This window comes from Procambarus clarkii, chromosome 5 (assembly GCF_040958095.1).
Source record: "Procambarus clarkii isolate CNS0578487 chromosome 5, FALCON_Pclarkii_2.0, whole genome shotgun sequence".
Classification (NCBI taxonomy): domain Eukaryota; kingdom Metazoa; phylum Arthropoda; class Malacostraca; order Decapoda; family Cambaridae; genus Procambarus; species Procambarus clarkii.
Window position 1 is genome coordinate 32,829,881 of NC_091154.1, and position 15,806 is coordinate 32,845,686.

At 37.8% G+C, this 15,806-nt stretch overlaps 1 protein-coding gene across 4 annotated transcripts in view; it reads left to right on the forward strand.

Moving 5' to 3' along the window:
* LOC123762257 (protein ELYS) overlaps window positions 1–15,806 on the forward strand; it is a 56,205-nt gene that overhangs the window by 31,967 nt on the left and 8,432 nt on the right. For 3 of the 4 annotated variants that reach the window (XM_045748659.2, XM_045748677.2, XM_069300828.1), the window contains exons 24-30: window positions 277–373; window positions 1,896–2,286; window positions 3,455–3,544; window positions 4,033–8,038; window positions 8,347–8,407; window positions 10,118–10,363; window positions 11,370–11,540. In XM_045748659.2, coding sequence (XP_045604615.2) covers window positions 277–373; window positions 1,896–2,286; window positions 3,455–3,544; window positions 4,033–8,038; window positions 8,347–8,407; window positions 10,118–10,363; window positions 11,370–11,540 — 5,062 coding nt within the window. The remainder of the gene's footprint in view (window positions 1–276; window positions 374–1,895; window positions 2,287–3,454; window positions 3,545–4,032; window positions 8,039–8,346; window positions 8,408–10,117; window positions 10,364–11,369; window positions 11,541–15,806) is intronic. The other variant, XM_045748669.2, reaches the window with a different exon arrangement.

Consider the following 15,806-nt stretch of genomic DNA (forward strand, 5'->3'; position numbering starts at 1 on the left):
GAGATACTCTCTGACGTAGGTTCGAACCCTCATCACGGCCCTTGTAGATTTGTTCCTTCATATACTGATTGACTGCCAATACTTACCTGCCACATTGCGAATTACTTAGGCCCTAACACGGTTGCAATATTGTACAGAAAACCAAAAACAAGCCTCGCAACATTGGTTGAACCTTACTTTATTAATGGATATGAAATTTTTGTTTATTTCTGTTTAAACTTCATTGTTTTAATGGTTTATCAAACTAGCAACAATAATTGATGATGAAACCTTTAGGTACGTCAGATGGTGCAGAGACCACTAAGCCCAGCTGCAGCAAGTGACACATCCATCCCAGTGTTTCCACAACTTAATGCCAAGAAGGCTAGTGAAGGTAACGGGGAATTTATCAATCTAGTCAAACTTGATTTGTCAAACAATTTTTTTTTAACCCAGTTTTCCTGTTTTCAGTATGGCATTTTGCATAAAACTTTACACACTTCCCATGAAACTGCTGCTTCCTTCCTTCCCCCCCCCCCCTTCCTCTTCCCATTTGCTGTTTACACTTGGTCCCCATTTCCTCACAGGTGACTCCTCATGTCTTCAGGACATAAATGAAACATCATTACACAATGAAATCACGTTGAAAGGGAGTATAAAAATTGGCTGCTTTATTAAGATAAGAACAGGAGAGTGAATATTCCAAATACAAAATTAAGAACATTGGCTTTTCACATAAGAAAATGAGAGAGACTTGGAAGTATACATAATACACACTGAATATGTTGCCCCAGCATAAATATCATGCACCCATGAAGAAGATTAAACTTAGTAAAGATATTTATTGTATGAGATCTAGCCTCAATGCAAGAAAGAAGGAACAGGAGAAGATACGATGTTAATGTTGCAAGATTCTAGGGAGGCAGTCATGCAAGATTGTGACTAGGTAGTCAGTGAAGCAATATTTGAAGGCAAGGACCTGTGGAACAGACAGACGTGGTTGGAAACAGATACAAATATTCTAAAAATATAAGAGCCCTCTTCATTATATGAATTGTAATTAAATATAGTGAATTATTTGGATTTTAAATCTGAAAAAAGAGCTGATACTAGAGGTATCGTTCAGGAAAGTACATTTCCCAGTCATGGTTAAATGGTACCCATGTAACCATGGTCATCTTTAGATGATTTCGGGGCTTAGCGTCCCCGCGGCCCGGTCCTCGACCAGGCCTCCTTTTTGTTACACCCCTCATCCCCAAGAAGCTGTCCGTAGCAGCTACCTAACTCCCAGGTACCTATTTACTGCTAGGTAACAGGGGTATCAGGGCGAAAGAAATATTTTGCCCATTTGTCTCCGCCTCCACCGGGGATCGAACCTGGAACCTCGGGACTACAAATCCAAAGCGTTGTCCACCCTGCTGTCAGGCGCATGGTTACATGGGTAACTTTGTACCTTGTACTTTGTAACCATGTACCATGGTTACAAAGTACATGATAATGCGGTTACCTTCATGATTACCATGAAGGTAACCACAGTATAACGTGAAGAGTGTTTTGTTATGTGCTCTTCACATGAGTTAAAAGTTTACTGATATATGAGAGATGATCTATAGAAACAAATCAACTACATTAATTAAATTTTATTTCCTTCATTATTAATCTTCATGTCATGCGTGTGGGTGCTATGAACTTACTTTGTATTGACCACCTGCATATCTGAGTGTGTATTTGATATTTCTTTGTGAAATATGGAATGTGTTGGGCATTATTTAAATGCAAAAATATTATTTGTTCCACAATAGAAGGCAACAAAGTTTTATTCTAGTAATCAAAATTTTGTTTTGTAAAAAAAAAAAAAATAGTACAGCACCCTGTCTTCCAATTTACTCACCGATTTATATATTTCAATTAACCAGGAACTGCTCAAGATACCCTACTGAGCCGAGCCAATGATGCCAGCATGACGCCCAAGCAACTGCGATTCCACCTTCCCAAGATGAGAATGGATGAAGAGCCTGTGGATAAGAAACAAACTGGAAATGAAATAGAAGGCCCCATTGTTGTGGCTGACCTGTCTGTAGCATCAACTGATGAGGAGGTGGAGGAGGAGGAGGAAAGGGAAATGCACAGTGAAGAGGAGACAGACATAGAAGAACAGTATTTGAGAGAGAGAGAATTGGAGGAAGGTGAAGTTGAAGCAAAGAAGACTAAATTATGGGTTATTGAGAAGACAGAGGAAGTAATACATAAATCAACGACAATATCCTCTCGCCCAAACATCCATAATTTAAAGACCAATCCATTAAGGTAAATTTTATATATATATATATATATATATATATATATATATATATATATATATATATATATATATATATATATATATATATATATATATATATATATATATATATATATATATATTTTATTGTGTGTTTGTGTACTGTAAAATGCTTAATCTGTTACTGTTGCTGCCTGTGAAAGAAAGCTAAAGTATCAACTGCAGTGTGGTTGTGATGTGTTACTAACTCCTTCAGTTTTGTGTTTGTAGCAACACTTTAACCAGCATTCTTTAATCTAGCTTATTTTATGTCTACAACTCTCTACACCCTGTTCCCTAGGGGGTGGTTCTTCATCTTCTTCCTTCATGGTTCATGGTTTCCTTCACATACTCTTTATAGACTACTAAAGAAGCACCCATTTCATTGTTAGAATTCTGCATGCTGGCTTGACTTTCATTTAAGAGTAGCTTGCTCCGAGAAACACGAATAGAGGAAGTGAACGACTCTAGTGAAAAAGTAGGGGAGAAGGTACACGAATAGAGAGGCAAAACGTTGTAGATGAGAAAGTTGTATTAATTAAGTAACGGGTATTATTGAGGGAGTGGGTTGAGGGATGAAAGTTGATCCCCCAGCCATTTCGCAAGTAGTATTGCAATGTGAGTAACCAAAGGTGTACTAGAATAGTAGTGCTTATGTGAACAAATGAGGCAATTGGTTCCAAACCTAGATGCTGCACTAACCAAACCTATTTGTCCTGTGCTTTGAGGAAGAAAAAGTGCTGACATTTTTATAATATATTTTTCATATAATTCTTGTTACCAGATTGTTACATATTAGATTACATTTAAATAAATCTAATGTTTAAAATAGTAATAATTTCACTGCTGCTGTTGTGAAAATATCAGTTTATTTATGTGCAAATTTAGTGACTTTTAACTAAAGCTAAAAAAAAAAAAGGCTAAAAAAAATGACTTGAAAATTTCAGAGGAAAATCTTTAATTATAACAGATTCTTGTAGACTAAAAAAAAATGTTGATTTGAGAAATTGATTTTCTTAAGTATCAAAAACAAGTTCCGAGTTCACCAACTGTCTACATTTTACGCCTAGTAGTAACAGTTTCTGGATGATGTGCAATATTTCTATTCTCTTCCACACTATTAAGTTTGCCATCATTTCCTTACCCACGTGTCAGGCATCCGGATTCTGGGGTCCCAACACCTCGTCAACCTCTCCGTAGTTATGGTGCCAAAGCAACCAACGTGTCGCCTGTATTACATGAGAGGTTAGCAGACTCCTCTGTGAGTCAAGCTTGTGGGGAATACAAGTTGGGGGTATAGGAATGTGTTGACCAGACCACACACTAGAAGTTGAAGGGACGACGATGTTTCGTCGTCGTCCCACAATCGACTTGAGAATGGTCCAGGACGGACCGAAACGTCATCGTCCCTTCAACTTCTAGTGTGTGGTCTGGTCAACATACTTCAGCCACGTTATTGTGACTCATTGCCTGCATATAGGAATGTGTGTTTTGTTGACTTTGTGTACGCCTGTAAATACATCAAGCTGTTTGTGATTTTCAAAGATGGCTAGTTTTTAATGTAATGAATATCTTAAAATACAAATCGTCAGGATTTTTGTTCTAGTTTTTAATGTAATGAATGTCTTAAAATACAAAGCTCCAGGATTTTTGTTCTCTTGGCCTTATATTGACTGAACGACAAAATTTCCTTATTTGTAGACATAAAATTTACTTGACTGTTCTACTTTCAGCAATGTCAGTGAATGTGTAGATGAAATGGATGCCAAGAAAGACCCAGAGTACTCCTTTGAATATCCAAATAAAAACACTACTGCTGGTGAAGTGTTCTACAGCTTCACTGAGGAAGAACCTCCAGGAGCAGAGGTGTTTGTGGATGATGCAAAAATTGTTAGTGAAGACTTGGGTAGTGAAGACGAGTTAGAAGGAGCAGAAAGGTCAAAAGAAGCCGAAGAAAGTGAAGCAGAATCTGAAATGATGAATGACTTGGAAGATAGCAGAGATGGAGTAGCAGAAAGGTCAAGGGAAGTAGGAGACAGTGAGGAGGATAATGTGTTTGTAGGGAAGCAAGCAAATGTAAGAGAAGAGTTGCAGTGTGAAAATGAGAATTATGCTGAAAATGAAAAGGACAATACTGTTAAACCTCAGAAAGTTTCTGAGAAAGTTGACTCTGAAATGATTAATGTGCATGAGGAGGGAGTTGAAAAGTTAGAGGTGGAAGATGGAGATCTGTTTAAAGAAGTTGCTGAAAGAAGACCTGATGGGAAAATCTACAAGGTGCAACATTCACCTATTATTAGAAGGGAGGAAATATTCATCTTAGGAAAGGTGGATGATTTTGAGAAAACAGAGCATCATGATGATTCATTTAAAAGTGTTGTTGACCAGGAAGCAGAAGAGAATACTGAAAATAAGCCAAGCTCGTCTTTAAATGAGTCAGAAGTCATTCCTTCTCTTGAATTTTCAGATTCTGAGAGTGAACCTGAGGAAAAAGGGGAGACTACAGAGCGTGATAACTCTACCAAAGAAAAATTAATCATAGACACTTCAATGAAAGAGGAAACAGAGTTGTCTGTGCATTCACAAATATTAATCACAAAACAATTAATTTCAAGTAAAGAACAAAATAATGGTAATAATCTCATGGAAGAAGAAAGTGTAAAAGAGAAACCAGATATTGATGTAGCAAAATCCTCTGCAGCTGCACTTAATATGAATACTTGCTGTCATGCTACTGAAAAGAAAGGTGTATCAGAAAGCACTGTTCTTGATGATGAAGTTATGAACACAGATTGTCAAATTACTGAAGAGGAAGAGGAAATGATTGATGAAGCTATGTCTGAAAAAGATAAACGCTTATCTCTTAATACATCAGAGCACATTAGTCCCCTGCATTTATCTGATTCTGAAAGTGAAGATGATGAGGAAAAATATAATGAAAGACATTCAGATCAGATAGGAGACCATTGTGATAGAGAGGCATCACTTCAGGAACCTGTGTCCGAAGAAAGCGAAAGTATTTCGCTTGATACGTCGGAGCATATTAGTCCCTTGCGTTTTTCTGATTCAGAAAGCGAAGATGAAGGGGAAAATTACAATAATGGAAGACATGCAGATCAAATTGAAGACCATCAAGGCAGTGAAACATCTCAGGATAAGGTTAATATATTAAAGGCAAATTATCAAGGCATTGAAGTATGTGAGGAGGATAATGTTAATGAAAAAAAAATAGAAATAAATGTCCCAGGAAAAGAAGTCAAGGTTAACAGTTCTAAAGAAACAGATAGACAGACAGATGTTGCAGTTGAGAATGAGGAAGATAGTGTGGAAACAAAAACAGTTTGTTTAATTGAGGCACAAGGTGATGATACCTCTAGTTTTGAAATCACATGTAATTTGGGAGAGGTTTCTTCAAGTTCTGTACATGAAGAAAGAACAAATGCTGTCCCCGAAGACAATGGTTCTTCCAAAGTAAATGGTAGAGTTTGTTTAGAGGAAGATTCCCAAATCTCAAAATTTGGAGAGAGCTCTCAAAAGACAACCGAGTCCATTGGAGGAGCTAAGTTATCCTTGGCAGTTAAAAGTAGCAGTGAGGTCACGCAACATCTAGAAAATGAGAAACCCAAGGCACTTGGACTTGAAACTACAGGTGAAAAGGAGCCATTGCTTATAAAAGAGGATGAGAAAATGCAGGTATCAGAAACTGATGAACGAGGAAGCATGCTTAAGGCAGATAGCGAGGATATAGAAATTAAAAGTAATAATAGAAGCATACATCTGGGCTCTGATGCTGAATGTGACTCCCAATTACTTGCACAGTCTTTGCACAAGAGCGTGAAAAAAGAAACATTTTCTGCCCAAAGGGAAACGGCGATGCAACAGAAAGAGCCGGTAGTAAGTAAACCAGAAAACAATATCAGGATTACCCTGGACAGAAATGGTTCTGAATTTGCAGAGGAAACTTCACAACCCATATTATCAAAAAGAGGCTCTATGCATGATGCTGCAAGCACTGTTAGCAAAATTGCTGGGGAAGTTGGCTTAAATATATCCCAAAGTAATGATACAGAATCCCCTTCCAATGTTACTGAGGAAATAAACCTTAGAAGTTCACCAAGAAGAAGCCCAAGACAAAGTGACACTACAGATAAGTCATTTAGTTCTCCTGAAGTAGGTCTAAGAGTCTCCCCAAAGAAAAACTTGAAAGAAAGTCACAATGAGGTGCTTCTTAAAGTCTCACCAGAGACAAGCTTGAAAGAGAGTGGTTCTGGAGACCCACCTACCATTGCTAGCAAAGAATCAAATTTGACATTGCAAAAAATGCATTTAAGGCAGAATGATACTGAAGACGCTTCGGCTAATATTGGGCTTGTTACCAAACCTGTTGAGAGAAGTATCCTACCAGTCTCGCCAGAAAGGATGACTGAACCCAAAGCTGGAGATAAAATTCTCATGGAAGTTTCACCACACAAGAGGGCAGAAATTACTCCTCAAGCTACTCCTGACAAATCTTTAGAGAAACATACTATAGTAACATCACCTAGAAAACCAAGTCATACTCCCGAGGAAAACTCGCAAAGTAAAAGTACAAGAGATATGACAGATAAAACTTCAGACCCCTTAAAGGCTACCCCTTTGAGACGAAGTCGTAGACTCAGTACAACTTCGCCTTCCACGCCAGGTACTCCAAAGAGGTCAAGCAAAGCAGTCAGTAATGTTGAAGTTAAAACACCAGTTAGAACATCATCTGAAGCAAATGAAGTTATTGAAAGAATAACAAGATCTGGAAGAAAAATTCTCCAGGTGCCAACACCACTTACAAAATCAAAATCAACTAAAAGATCAGTATTAGTCACTCCCTCAAGGAGGTCTATAAGAGAATTGGCAGATACAGAAGAATTGCAAAAAATCTCCCAGAAATTAGATTTGTCTTCTCGGGCTGATGATATGGCTCATGAAATCCCACCTACTCAACACACATTGCCTGTTCCAATTGTAACACCAACATCGCCTAAAAGACATAAAGCACAGGGAGCTGCAGAAACTGAAGTCTTGGTCACTCCAAGCAGAACAAGACGACGATCTGGCCGAAAAAGTATTTCAGAGGAAACACTGGAAACTATTGTAGAAGAAAATGGAAAATCTACAATGCCCATTGATTTAGAAGTAGAAGCGGAACTTTCCCTTCACCTCAAAACCAAAACTCCAATTAAAGGTACACCATTAAAATCCACTCCAGTTAAAACTACACCTACAAGAACAAGAATGTCAACAAGGCTAAGTGCAGCTGCAGAAAGCTTGGAACCCATTGCAGAGGATGTAGAAAACTCAACTCATGCACCAGCTGATGAATCCCAATCAATGAAAAATATCTCAACCGACCACCATTCTGTGACAAGAAGCAAAAGCCCTTCTCGAACAAGACGAAAGTCTATTATCGGTGATACTACAGTAGATATTCCAGAAAAGAAGACTCCCCGAAAGAGACGGCGGTCTCTTGCTGAAAATTACTCTGAAGATAGCTATAGTAAGGATAATCTTAGTAGTGTTGAGGATAAGTCAGAAAGTATAATATCCTCAGAGAGTGAACAGACACATAAACAGACTGATATAACTAGAAGTACCACCAGAAGAACTCGTAGACAATCACGCTCGGAGGAAGAGCATTTGAAAGCAGAAGAAATAAAAGTATCATCACCGATGACCCGTTTTCGTGCATCTGTTTCAGATGCTTCTCAGGTGAGTTATGACAGATGATAAGCTGTTTATACCTGATTGATCCCTTGACACCAATGAATGTACTGTATTTGCATTTTAGTTTTAGGTATGTGAAAGCAGTCACATACTTATGCAAACCACATTTGGTTGTATTGAAAAAATACCTTAAAGGGATTAAATGTTTATTAATAAAAATAAATACTCTTAACATCACTTTTATTACAAAAATTATTTTGAATATGTGTAACTTTTAGGTAGGAATTTAGAATTGAACGTATAAATCACACAACTGTATTTAAAAAAATAAAAACAAAATTCTCTCCTTGTAGAGCTCTCCAGATAGAATGTCCACCAGATCCAGTGGGACTACTACTCTCACAAGCATAAAAGGTCAGCATCCAATCCTTTATTCCACAAAGGAACATGTTTTACTGTAATTCCAATTAACAAAGCATAGATTTTTAGGAAAATAGTTTTGATTTACTGTATACCAATAAGTGCCTGAAACTTGGGTGGCTTGTTGGTTTTCAGGTGGACATCTGGGAGTTTTGGTTTCAATCATCCAATAGCCTGTCTTCACAGCGTTGCTAGGGGGTTTCTTGCTGTTTTGGCTACTCATGTTTGTGCTAGGGGTCCCTTTGGGGATCTCTTTGGGAGGTTCTTCGGGGTGTTGGTCCTTCCTCAGGTTTTTTTTTGGCCTTGCCCATGTGATGTGCTAAGGAGTTTGGCACTGCTGATGCCGGGTTACAAGCCTCGTTTTCACATTTTACACTTCTTTATTATCATTATTCTAAAATATTTCTTTCCAAATTGGTTTATTCCAATTAATGAAACTAAATTACTGACTTTATTAGGTTAGGTTAGGTTTGATCAAATGTATTAGTTTAACTTTTTTTTAAATATTGTATTGAAAAGCTCTACTTGGTATTTATGCCCAAAAACCACGCATAGATCATAATGAAATGCCCTTTTCTTGTTGACCCTCATTGGCTTCCCATTCTTGCCATGTTACCTTCTTTTCTGCGGTGTTCAGTTCGAACATCTGGTAAGTTGTGGGTGCAGGCGGCCTAGAGCTTTGTCTGACCGGGACAGCCACCTGATGGCAGTCAGTGACATTAAGATTAGGATGTTTACCCCCAGAGGTAATAATTTGTCTTGCTTCCTCAACGTATCAGATTTTTGTCAGTTGGTTGCTTGTTTTGTTATTTTATGATTTCCTCGTTACATTTTTCTCTGTTTTGGATTGTTTGATTCCCAAGCTTGTCTAGGTTCAGAGAGAGGTAGATTTTGCTCCTGACTTTCAGAAGACAAGGGTGGATTTTGAAGGCCTAGTGCATCTTTAATCAATGCTGTACCAACATCTAGCACGGAGAGATACTAAGGGTTCATAAAAAAAGTTTCATTACATTCAATGCTTGAATTATCTCAGGCATTCCCTGATTTTTTCAGTTTTAATGTGCTTTACCAGTAGGGGGTTCTTATTGGAGCACACTTTCATGTGCTAGTCTAGTTTGATTTGCATAATATTTTGAAGCATTCTTCAATTTTAGTTTATAAAAGCCATTCCTATTATTTGCAACCTGTCAAGGTTTTATATCCTACACAGTTGGGTAAAGAGTAGATAACTTGTGGCTTCTATTAGTAACCTTAGAGCTTTTCTTCACATAGCTCATGTTAAGCCTTACTCTACTGGTTTTCCTGAAACATGACCTACCATTCAGGTCACAACCAGGTCCCAATTACTGATGTGAGAGAAGAGTTAAGGATAGGTGCTCAGCAACTCTCTACAGGCTCTAGCAGACAAAATAGCTCAGGAGGTGCAGGGCTAGTGTACCACTGTACCCCACAAACTTTTATACTTACCCTTCTCATCAATTTTGTGTTGTCTGGACAAGACTGATTTTGTAGGTGCATTGGGTACATAGATTAAAATTTACAGTTAAAATGCTGCTGTTGAAAAATGAGGAAACTGGAAGGTGTGTGGTGTGTTCATAATCTTTATAGCTATAAAATTTGTGTAATGTTACACTATTGAATGTACCATCACTTTGGTGGTGGTAAGTTTTGAATTACCACTGCATAATGTACTTATCATGACAGACTCTGAAAGCAGCGAAGAAGATGACAGGTTTCTCAAAAGACGAGTGTCGAGGCGACAGTCAGATAAAGGTCACAAGCTTGTAAATCCAGTCATTGAGGAGCTGTCCACTAGAAGTAGGAAAAGTCTAAGGCTTACTTTGTCATCCACAATGTCCACAACTGCCCAATTACATCTGCAAGAACAGTTGAGCAAACCACCTCGAAAGTCCACTGGCATCAAATCTCTGAAACTTCATTCTGATTCATGTGAGTAGCTTATTTGGTATCCAATGTTATCATATGTCAACCCATCCTCCAAATTGACAGTACGATTTAATACTAAGTGTAATAAGTACACTTTCTTACTGTCATAAACAGTGCATAATTAAACTTATGGGGCTGTTACATTTACCCAACTCTCTCCCCCGATTTAATTCTCCCCGTTTTCTGTTAAGACACTCAGAATTTTAGGATGAAGTTTTCAAAATCAACTTGTCATATACAAGTTTTAAATATTAGGAATTTATTTTTCAGGTTTATTAAACAATGTAGATTTTATACAAAATTTTAAAATATCCTGAGTTTCTTTACAATTTATTGATATATTTTAGTTTTGTTTTATTAGTTTTATAAAACTGTAATATCAATATAGCTATAGGTTAAGTACTAATTGTAATTAAGAAGCAATAAAATTATTATCTTCAAAAACTAAGATGGTTAGGTGAGGTTGTGGTTTTCTATTCAGTTTTTCAGGGAAACTCAAATATTCACAATATATTTGACAGTACGATTTAATACCAAGTGAAAATAAGTACAATTCCTAACTGCTATGAATAGTACATAATTGCACTTATTTGTCTTCTTACATTTACCACCCCATTTTTGGAGGACTGGCTGCATATGTACTGTAGAGTACTTGACAAATTATCCATAAATTCAAATGTAAGTGTGTATTGCTTTATTGCAATAACCTCTAACATGTGCCGCTTCATCTTGATATCTTTGTTTTTATTTAAATAATCAACATGACAAAAAGTTTTAATTGATGAAAAGGGGGTACAACAAAAGCTAAACATTTAAGGCATTACAACTTATTTTAATATACCTACTGTATCTAGCTTCAGTGTGTCTTAACCAAGGACCATAAATTCTTAGACATAGCCATTGCAACATTAGACCAATTTTGCCATATACTGTATTGGCAAGGTGAATTTTTATTTTAATACAATGGAAATGTGTAATTAATATTTATTTTTCGATTTCTAAATTTTAGACAAAACTGCTTCACTCTTGTCACCTGACTCAGAAGAAAAGGTTCATGCTCGTACATCCAGAAAGTCCCGAGCAGCATCAACATCCATATTACTCATTAAAGACTCCAGTAATGAAGATGAGATGTTTTTAGAGGGTGGCATGGATTCTGAGAATGAGGCAGATGATGAAGGTAATTATTTTGTTACTTAGAGATAATGCAGATGCAGACTCGTCAGGAAATCTGCACAATATAATTAATATTGAACAAATGGTAACTTTGTTCAATATCTTTGAACAATAACTTTGTTTTACTCATCAACGCCTTTTATGTAGGAGAATGGATTACAGTGCATCCTCACTTAAACAGACCCTGTTCTACCCAATTCTGAACAGATTGTTCATTGGAAAGAAAAAACATGTTCGATTAAGCGAGGGTTTTCCCTCTTGAGCCATAGCTGACGCTGAGCTTCGGGAAGCGGCCATGTTATCACCACTCGTGAACCACCTAATCAAAATGTAAACAATCCTACAGTGGTTAAAATCTTTTAATTAAACTGAAATATGAATACTAATCTTTTACAATTGTTATCATCAAATACTAATATTAAGAAATGTACACAAAATGGCCAAAAGTTAATTTTATTTAGCCGCCACTACATGTTCAAACACCACTGCTGATTGGTTGGCTTGGTCAGCAATGATGATGTCAGTCATCTGCACTAATTTGCTTTTTTTGTTATTATCAAAATGTTATGCTGGAGGAATCATAATGCTGAAGATTGCAATAAATAGAATAAATTTTTCATTTGAATGAAATATGACAAACGTGAGGTGAGGGACTGCCTCCTGGCATCAGATGATTAGCGTTGTGGTATGCTGTGCCATGAGAGGTGGAGGTAGGAAGGATGGTTACCTTATATTACCTTGCCTCTCCTTCCCTTCCTCCTGCCCTGCAAGCTTGCTGAGAATAATTTCACTAGTATGGTTTCAAAAAGAAAAGTGTGTGTGTTTACTAGTTGTGTTTTTGCGGGGGTTGAGCTTTGCTCTTTCGGCCCGCCTCTCAACTGTCAATCAACTGTTTACTAGCTACTTTTTTTTTTTTTTTTTTTTTTTTTTTTTTTTTCCCCACACCACACACCCCAGGAAGCAGCCCGTGACAGCTGACTAACTCCCAGGTACCTATTTACTGCTAGGTAACAGGGGCACTTAGGGTGAAAGAAACTTTGCCCATTTGTTTCTGCCTCTCGCGGGAATCGAACCCGCGCCACAGAATTACGAGTCCTGCGCGCTATCCACCAGGCTACGAGGCCCCGTGTGTAATTACCTAAGTGTAATTACCTAAGTGTAGTTACAGGATGAGAGCTACGCTCGTGGTGTCCCGTCTTCCCAGCACTCTTTGTCATATAACGCTTTGAAACTACTGACGGTCTTGGCCTCCACCACCTTCTCACTTAACTTGTTCCAACCGTCTACCACTCTATTTGCGAAGGTGAATTTTCTTATATTTCTTCGGCATCTGTGTTTAGCTAGTTTAAATCTATGACCTCTTGTTCTTGAAGTTCCAGGTCTCAGGAAGTCTTCCCTGTCGATTTTATCAATTCCTGTTACTATTTTGTACGTAGTGATCATATCACCTCTTTTTCTTCTGTCTTCTAGTTTTGGCATATTTAATGCTTCTAACCTCTCCTCGTAGCTCTTGCCCTTCAGTTCTGGGAGCCACTTAGTAGCATGTCTTTGCACCTTTTCCAGTTTGTTGATGTGCTTCTTAAGATATGGGCACCACATAACAGCTGCATATTCTAGCTTTGGCCTAACAAAAGTCATGAACAATTTCTTTAGTATATCGCCATCCATGTATTTAAATGCAATTCTGAAGTTAGAAAGCATAGCATAGGCTCCTTGCACAATATTCTTTATGTGGTCCTCAGGTGATAGTTTTCTATCTAGAACCACTCCTAGATCTCTTTCTTTATCAGAATTCTTTAAAGATTTCTCACATAATATATAGGTTGTGTGGGGTCTATGTTCTCCTATTCCACATTCCATAACATGACATTTATTTACATTAAATTCCATTTGCCAAGTGGTGCTCCATATACTTATTTTGTCCAGGTCTTCTTGAAGGGCATGACAGTCATCTAAATTTCTTATCCTTCCTATTATCTTAGCATCATCAGCAAACATGTTCGTGTGTGTGTGTGTGTGTGTGTATGTATGTATGTATGTATGTATGTATGTATGTATGTATATATGTATATATAAGAAACTTGAATAAGTTCAATATGAGTGTTAGTAATTAAAAAACTACAGTACATAAATTGACACGAGTCAAATGAGAGATGCTATTGTTAATTATCTCATATGTTCTGTAATTTGCCTTTTTTGTTTTTATTAACAAGAAGTCAACCTCAAGCAATGATAATCTTGAAGATTGTAATAAATAGTTCAAATACATTTCCGTTTTAGTAAAATTAGAGGACATAAGTGGTGTAGCTGCCTTGCTGCACGACTAGGCAACCAACTGATGTCATATGGCAAGCTGGGAGTGTTGAGGAGGAGGGAGGCCAGTGACTGCTTCCCTCTATCTTTGCCTCACCAGTAGACAAAATTTGATCATTTCACTTGTTTGTATTCAATAATGCTCTTGAATATACAACTTTTATGTGGAGAGCCCCTTCGGGTCCCCCAGAACTATACCGGTCTGATGTGTGATATATTAGATCGTGGCAACACCCAATCGATGGAGTTGTAGGCCTACTGGGGACCACGAACCAGAACCTGGCCCTCCCCAGAGAGGCATGAGGAGGTATTTTCTTAATTTAAATTGTTTCAACTTTTATTTATCTAGTCATTCACATTTTATCCAAACCAGTTAGGACCAACCCCCTACTGAATAAAGTGCAAATTTGTAATTACCTAAGAATAACCTAAATGTTCTTACAGGATGAGAGCTGCTGTTGTGGTGTCTTTGTCATATATTGCTTTTATAATATTGATTATTTTGGCATCCACTGCCTCACTTGTTTCTACCATTGTTTGTAAAGAATTTTCTAATATTTTTTGGCACCTTTATTTCCTTAGCCTGAATATACAACCTCTTGTTCTTGACGTTGCCATTTTTAAGAATTCTTTTTTGTTGATTCCTGCTACTATTTTGGATGTTGTGATCATATCTCACTTTTCCTTCTATATCTGCCCCAGCCTGCTGTTTGTGTATAAACAATTACTATTAAATCTAATGTCAGTTCTCCACTAAAGCATTTCATAGTTTGTATTAAAGACTAATATGATTAACTGGGTGAATTGCAGTTGCCTAAAACTTCTAGTAAAGTCAGCATATAAGATGCTATCTGCTTCTTTACTTGCATCAAAATGTTTGAGGCTTTGTTGTTTCTTAAACCACTAAAGCTCCCACTCAGATTAGATATGCTACTTGCTGAAATTCATTTGCTTGTGGAATCTTATTGGTTTTTCACGATTGATTATTGTAGCACCAGTTGCTTCAATTGCTTCAATTGTGCTTCATTTGTCCACATCAACACCTCTCTCTCTACTTTATCATCATCTTTCCTAATGCCTAATATTTCATCACTTACTGTTTACATTAAAAGGCTTATTTTAAAGAATATTAACCTTATTCTAAACATTTTTTCTTTTGTATCTCAAAATGTTTAATAACTTAATATTTAAAATTACACACTACAGTTTCTTCACTGGGCTACTTATAGAAGAAGCCTTGATCAACACACTGTTTTTCTTAGGGAAACCCCTTCGACTCCCTGGAGCTATCGGATTGATATACGATATATTAGTCTAGGGCATTAGTTAATGGAGTTCAGTCTACCGGGGACCATGAGCCAGAACCTGGTTCCCCACCGGGTTCGATCCCGGTGGAGGTGGAAACAAATGGGCAGTTTTTTCACGAAAAAGCTTCTGTTCACCTAGTAGTAAATAGGTACCTGGGAGTTAGACAGCTTCTATGGGCTGCTTCCTGGGGATGTGTAACAAAAAGGAGGCCTGGTCGAGGACTGCGCCGCGGGGACATTAAGCTCCGAAATCATCTCAAGGTAACCTTCCGTCAGGCTCGCTGCATAGTGTGGGAGTTCGCGGGGGTTTGGTTGTCACTTAAAAAGATTCGGGTCGTTCGGATTTGACCATCCAGCTTCATTCGGAACTTTTCATTGATGCTTGATTGGTCAGGCAGGGTAGGGGGTACATCATGTGTTGTGTCCGGTTGCGGATCTTCGCCGTTATCTGTGCACCTCGGCCTCCGTGGCCGGGGACGGGCTTTGGGTTGAAGTGGTTTCCTTCGTTCCCTGTTCCAGGGCTTGGGTCTCCCAGGTAGTCCGCAGGGTTATTAAATCTAGCCAGCCTGCAGTCCCTCCTAGTGCCCATGACATTTGTAAGTTTGCTATTTTGGCTTCCATGTTTTGGCAACATGTCTTGGGCTGACATT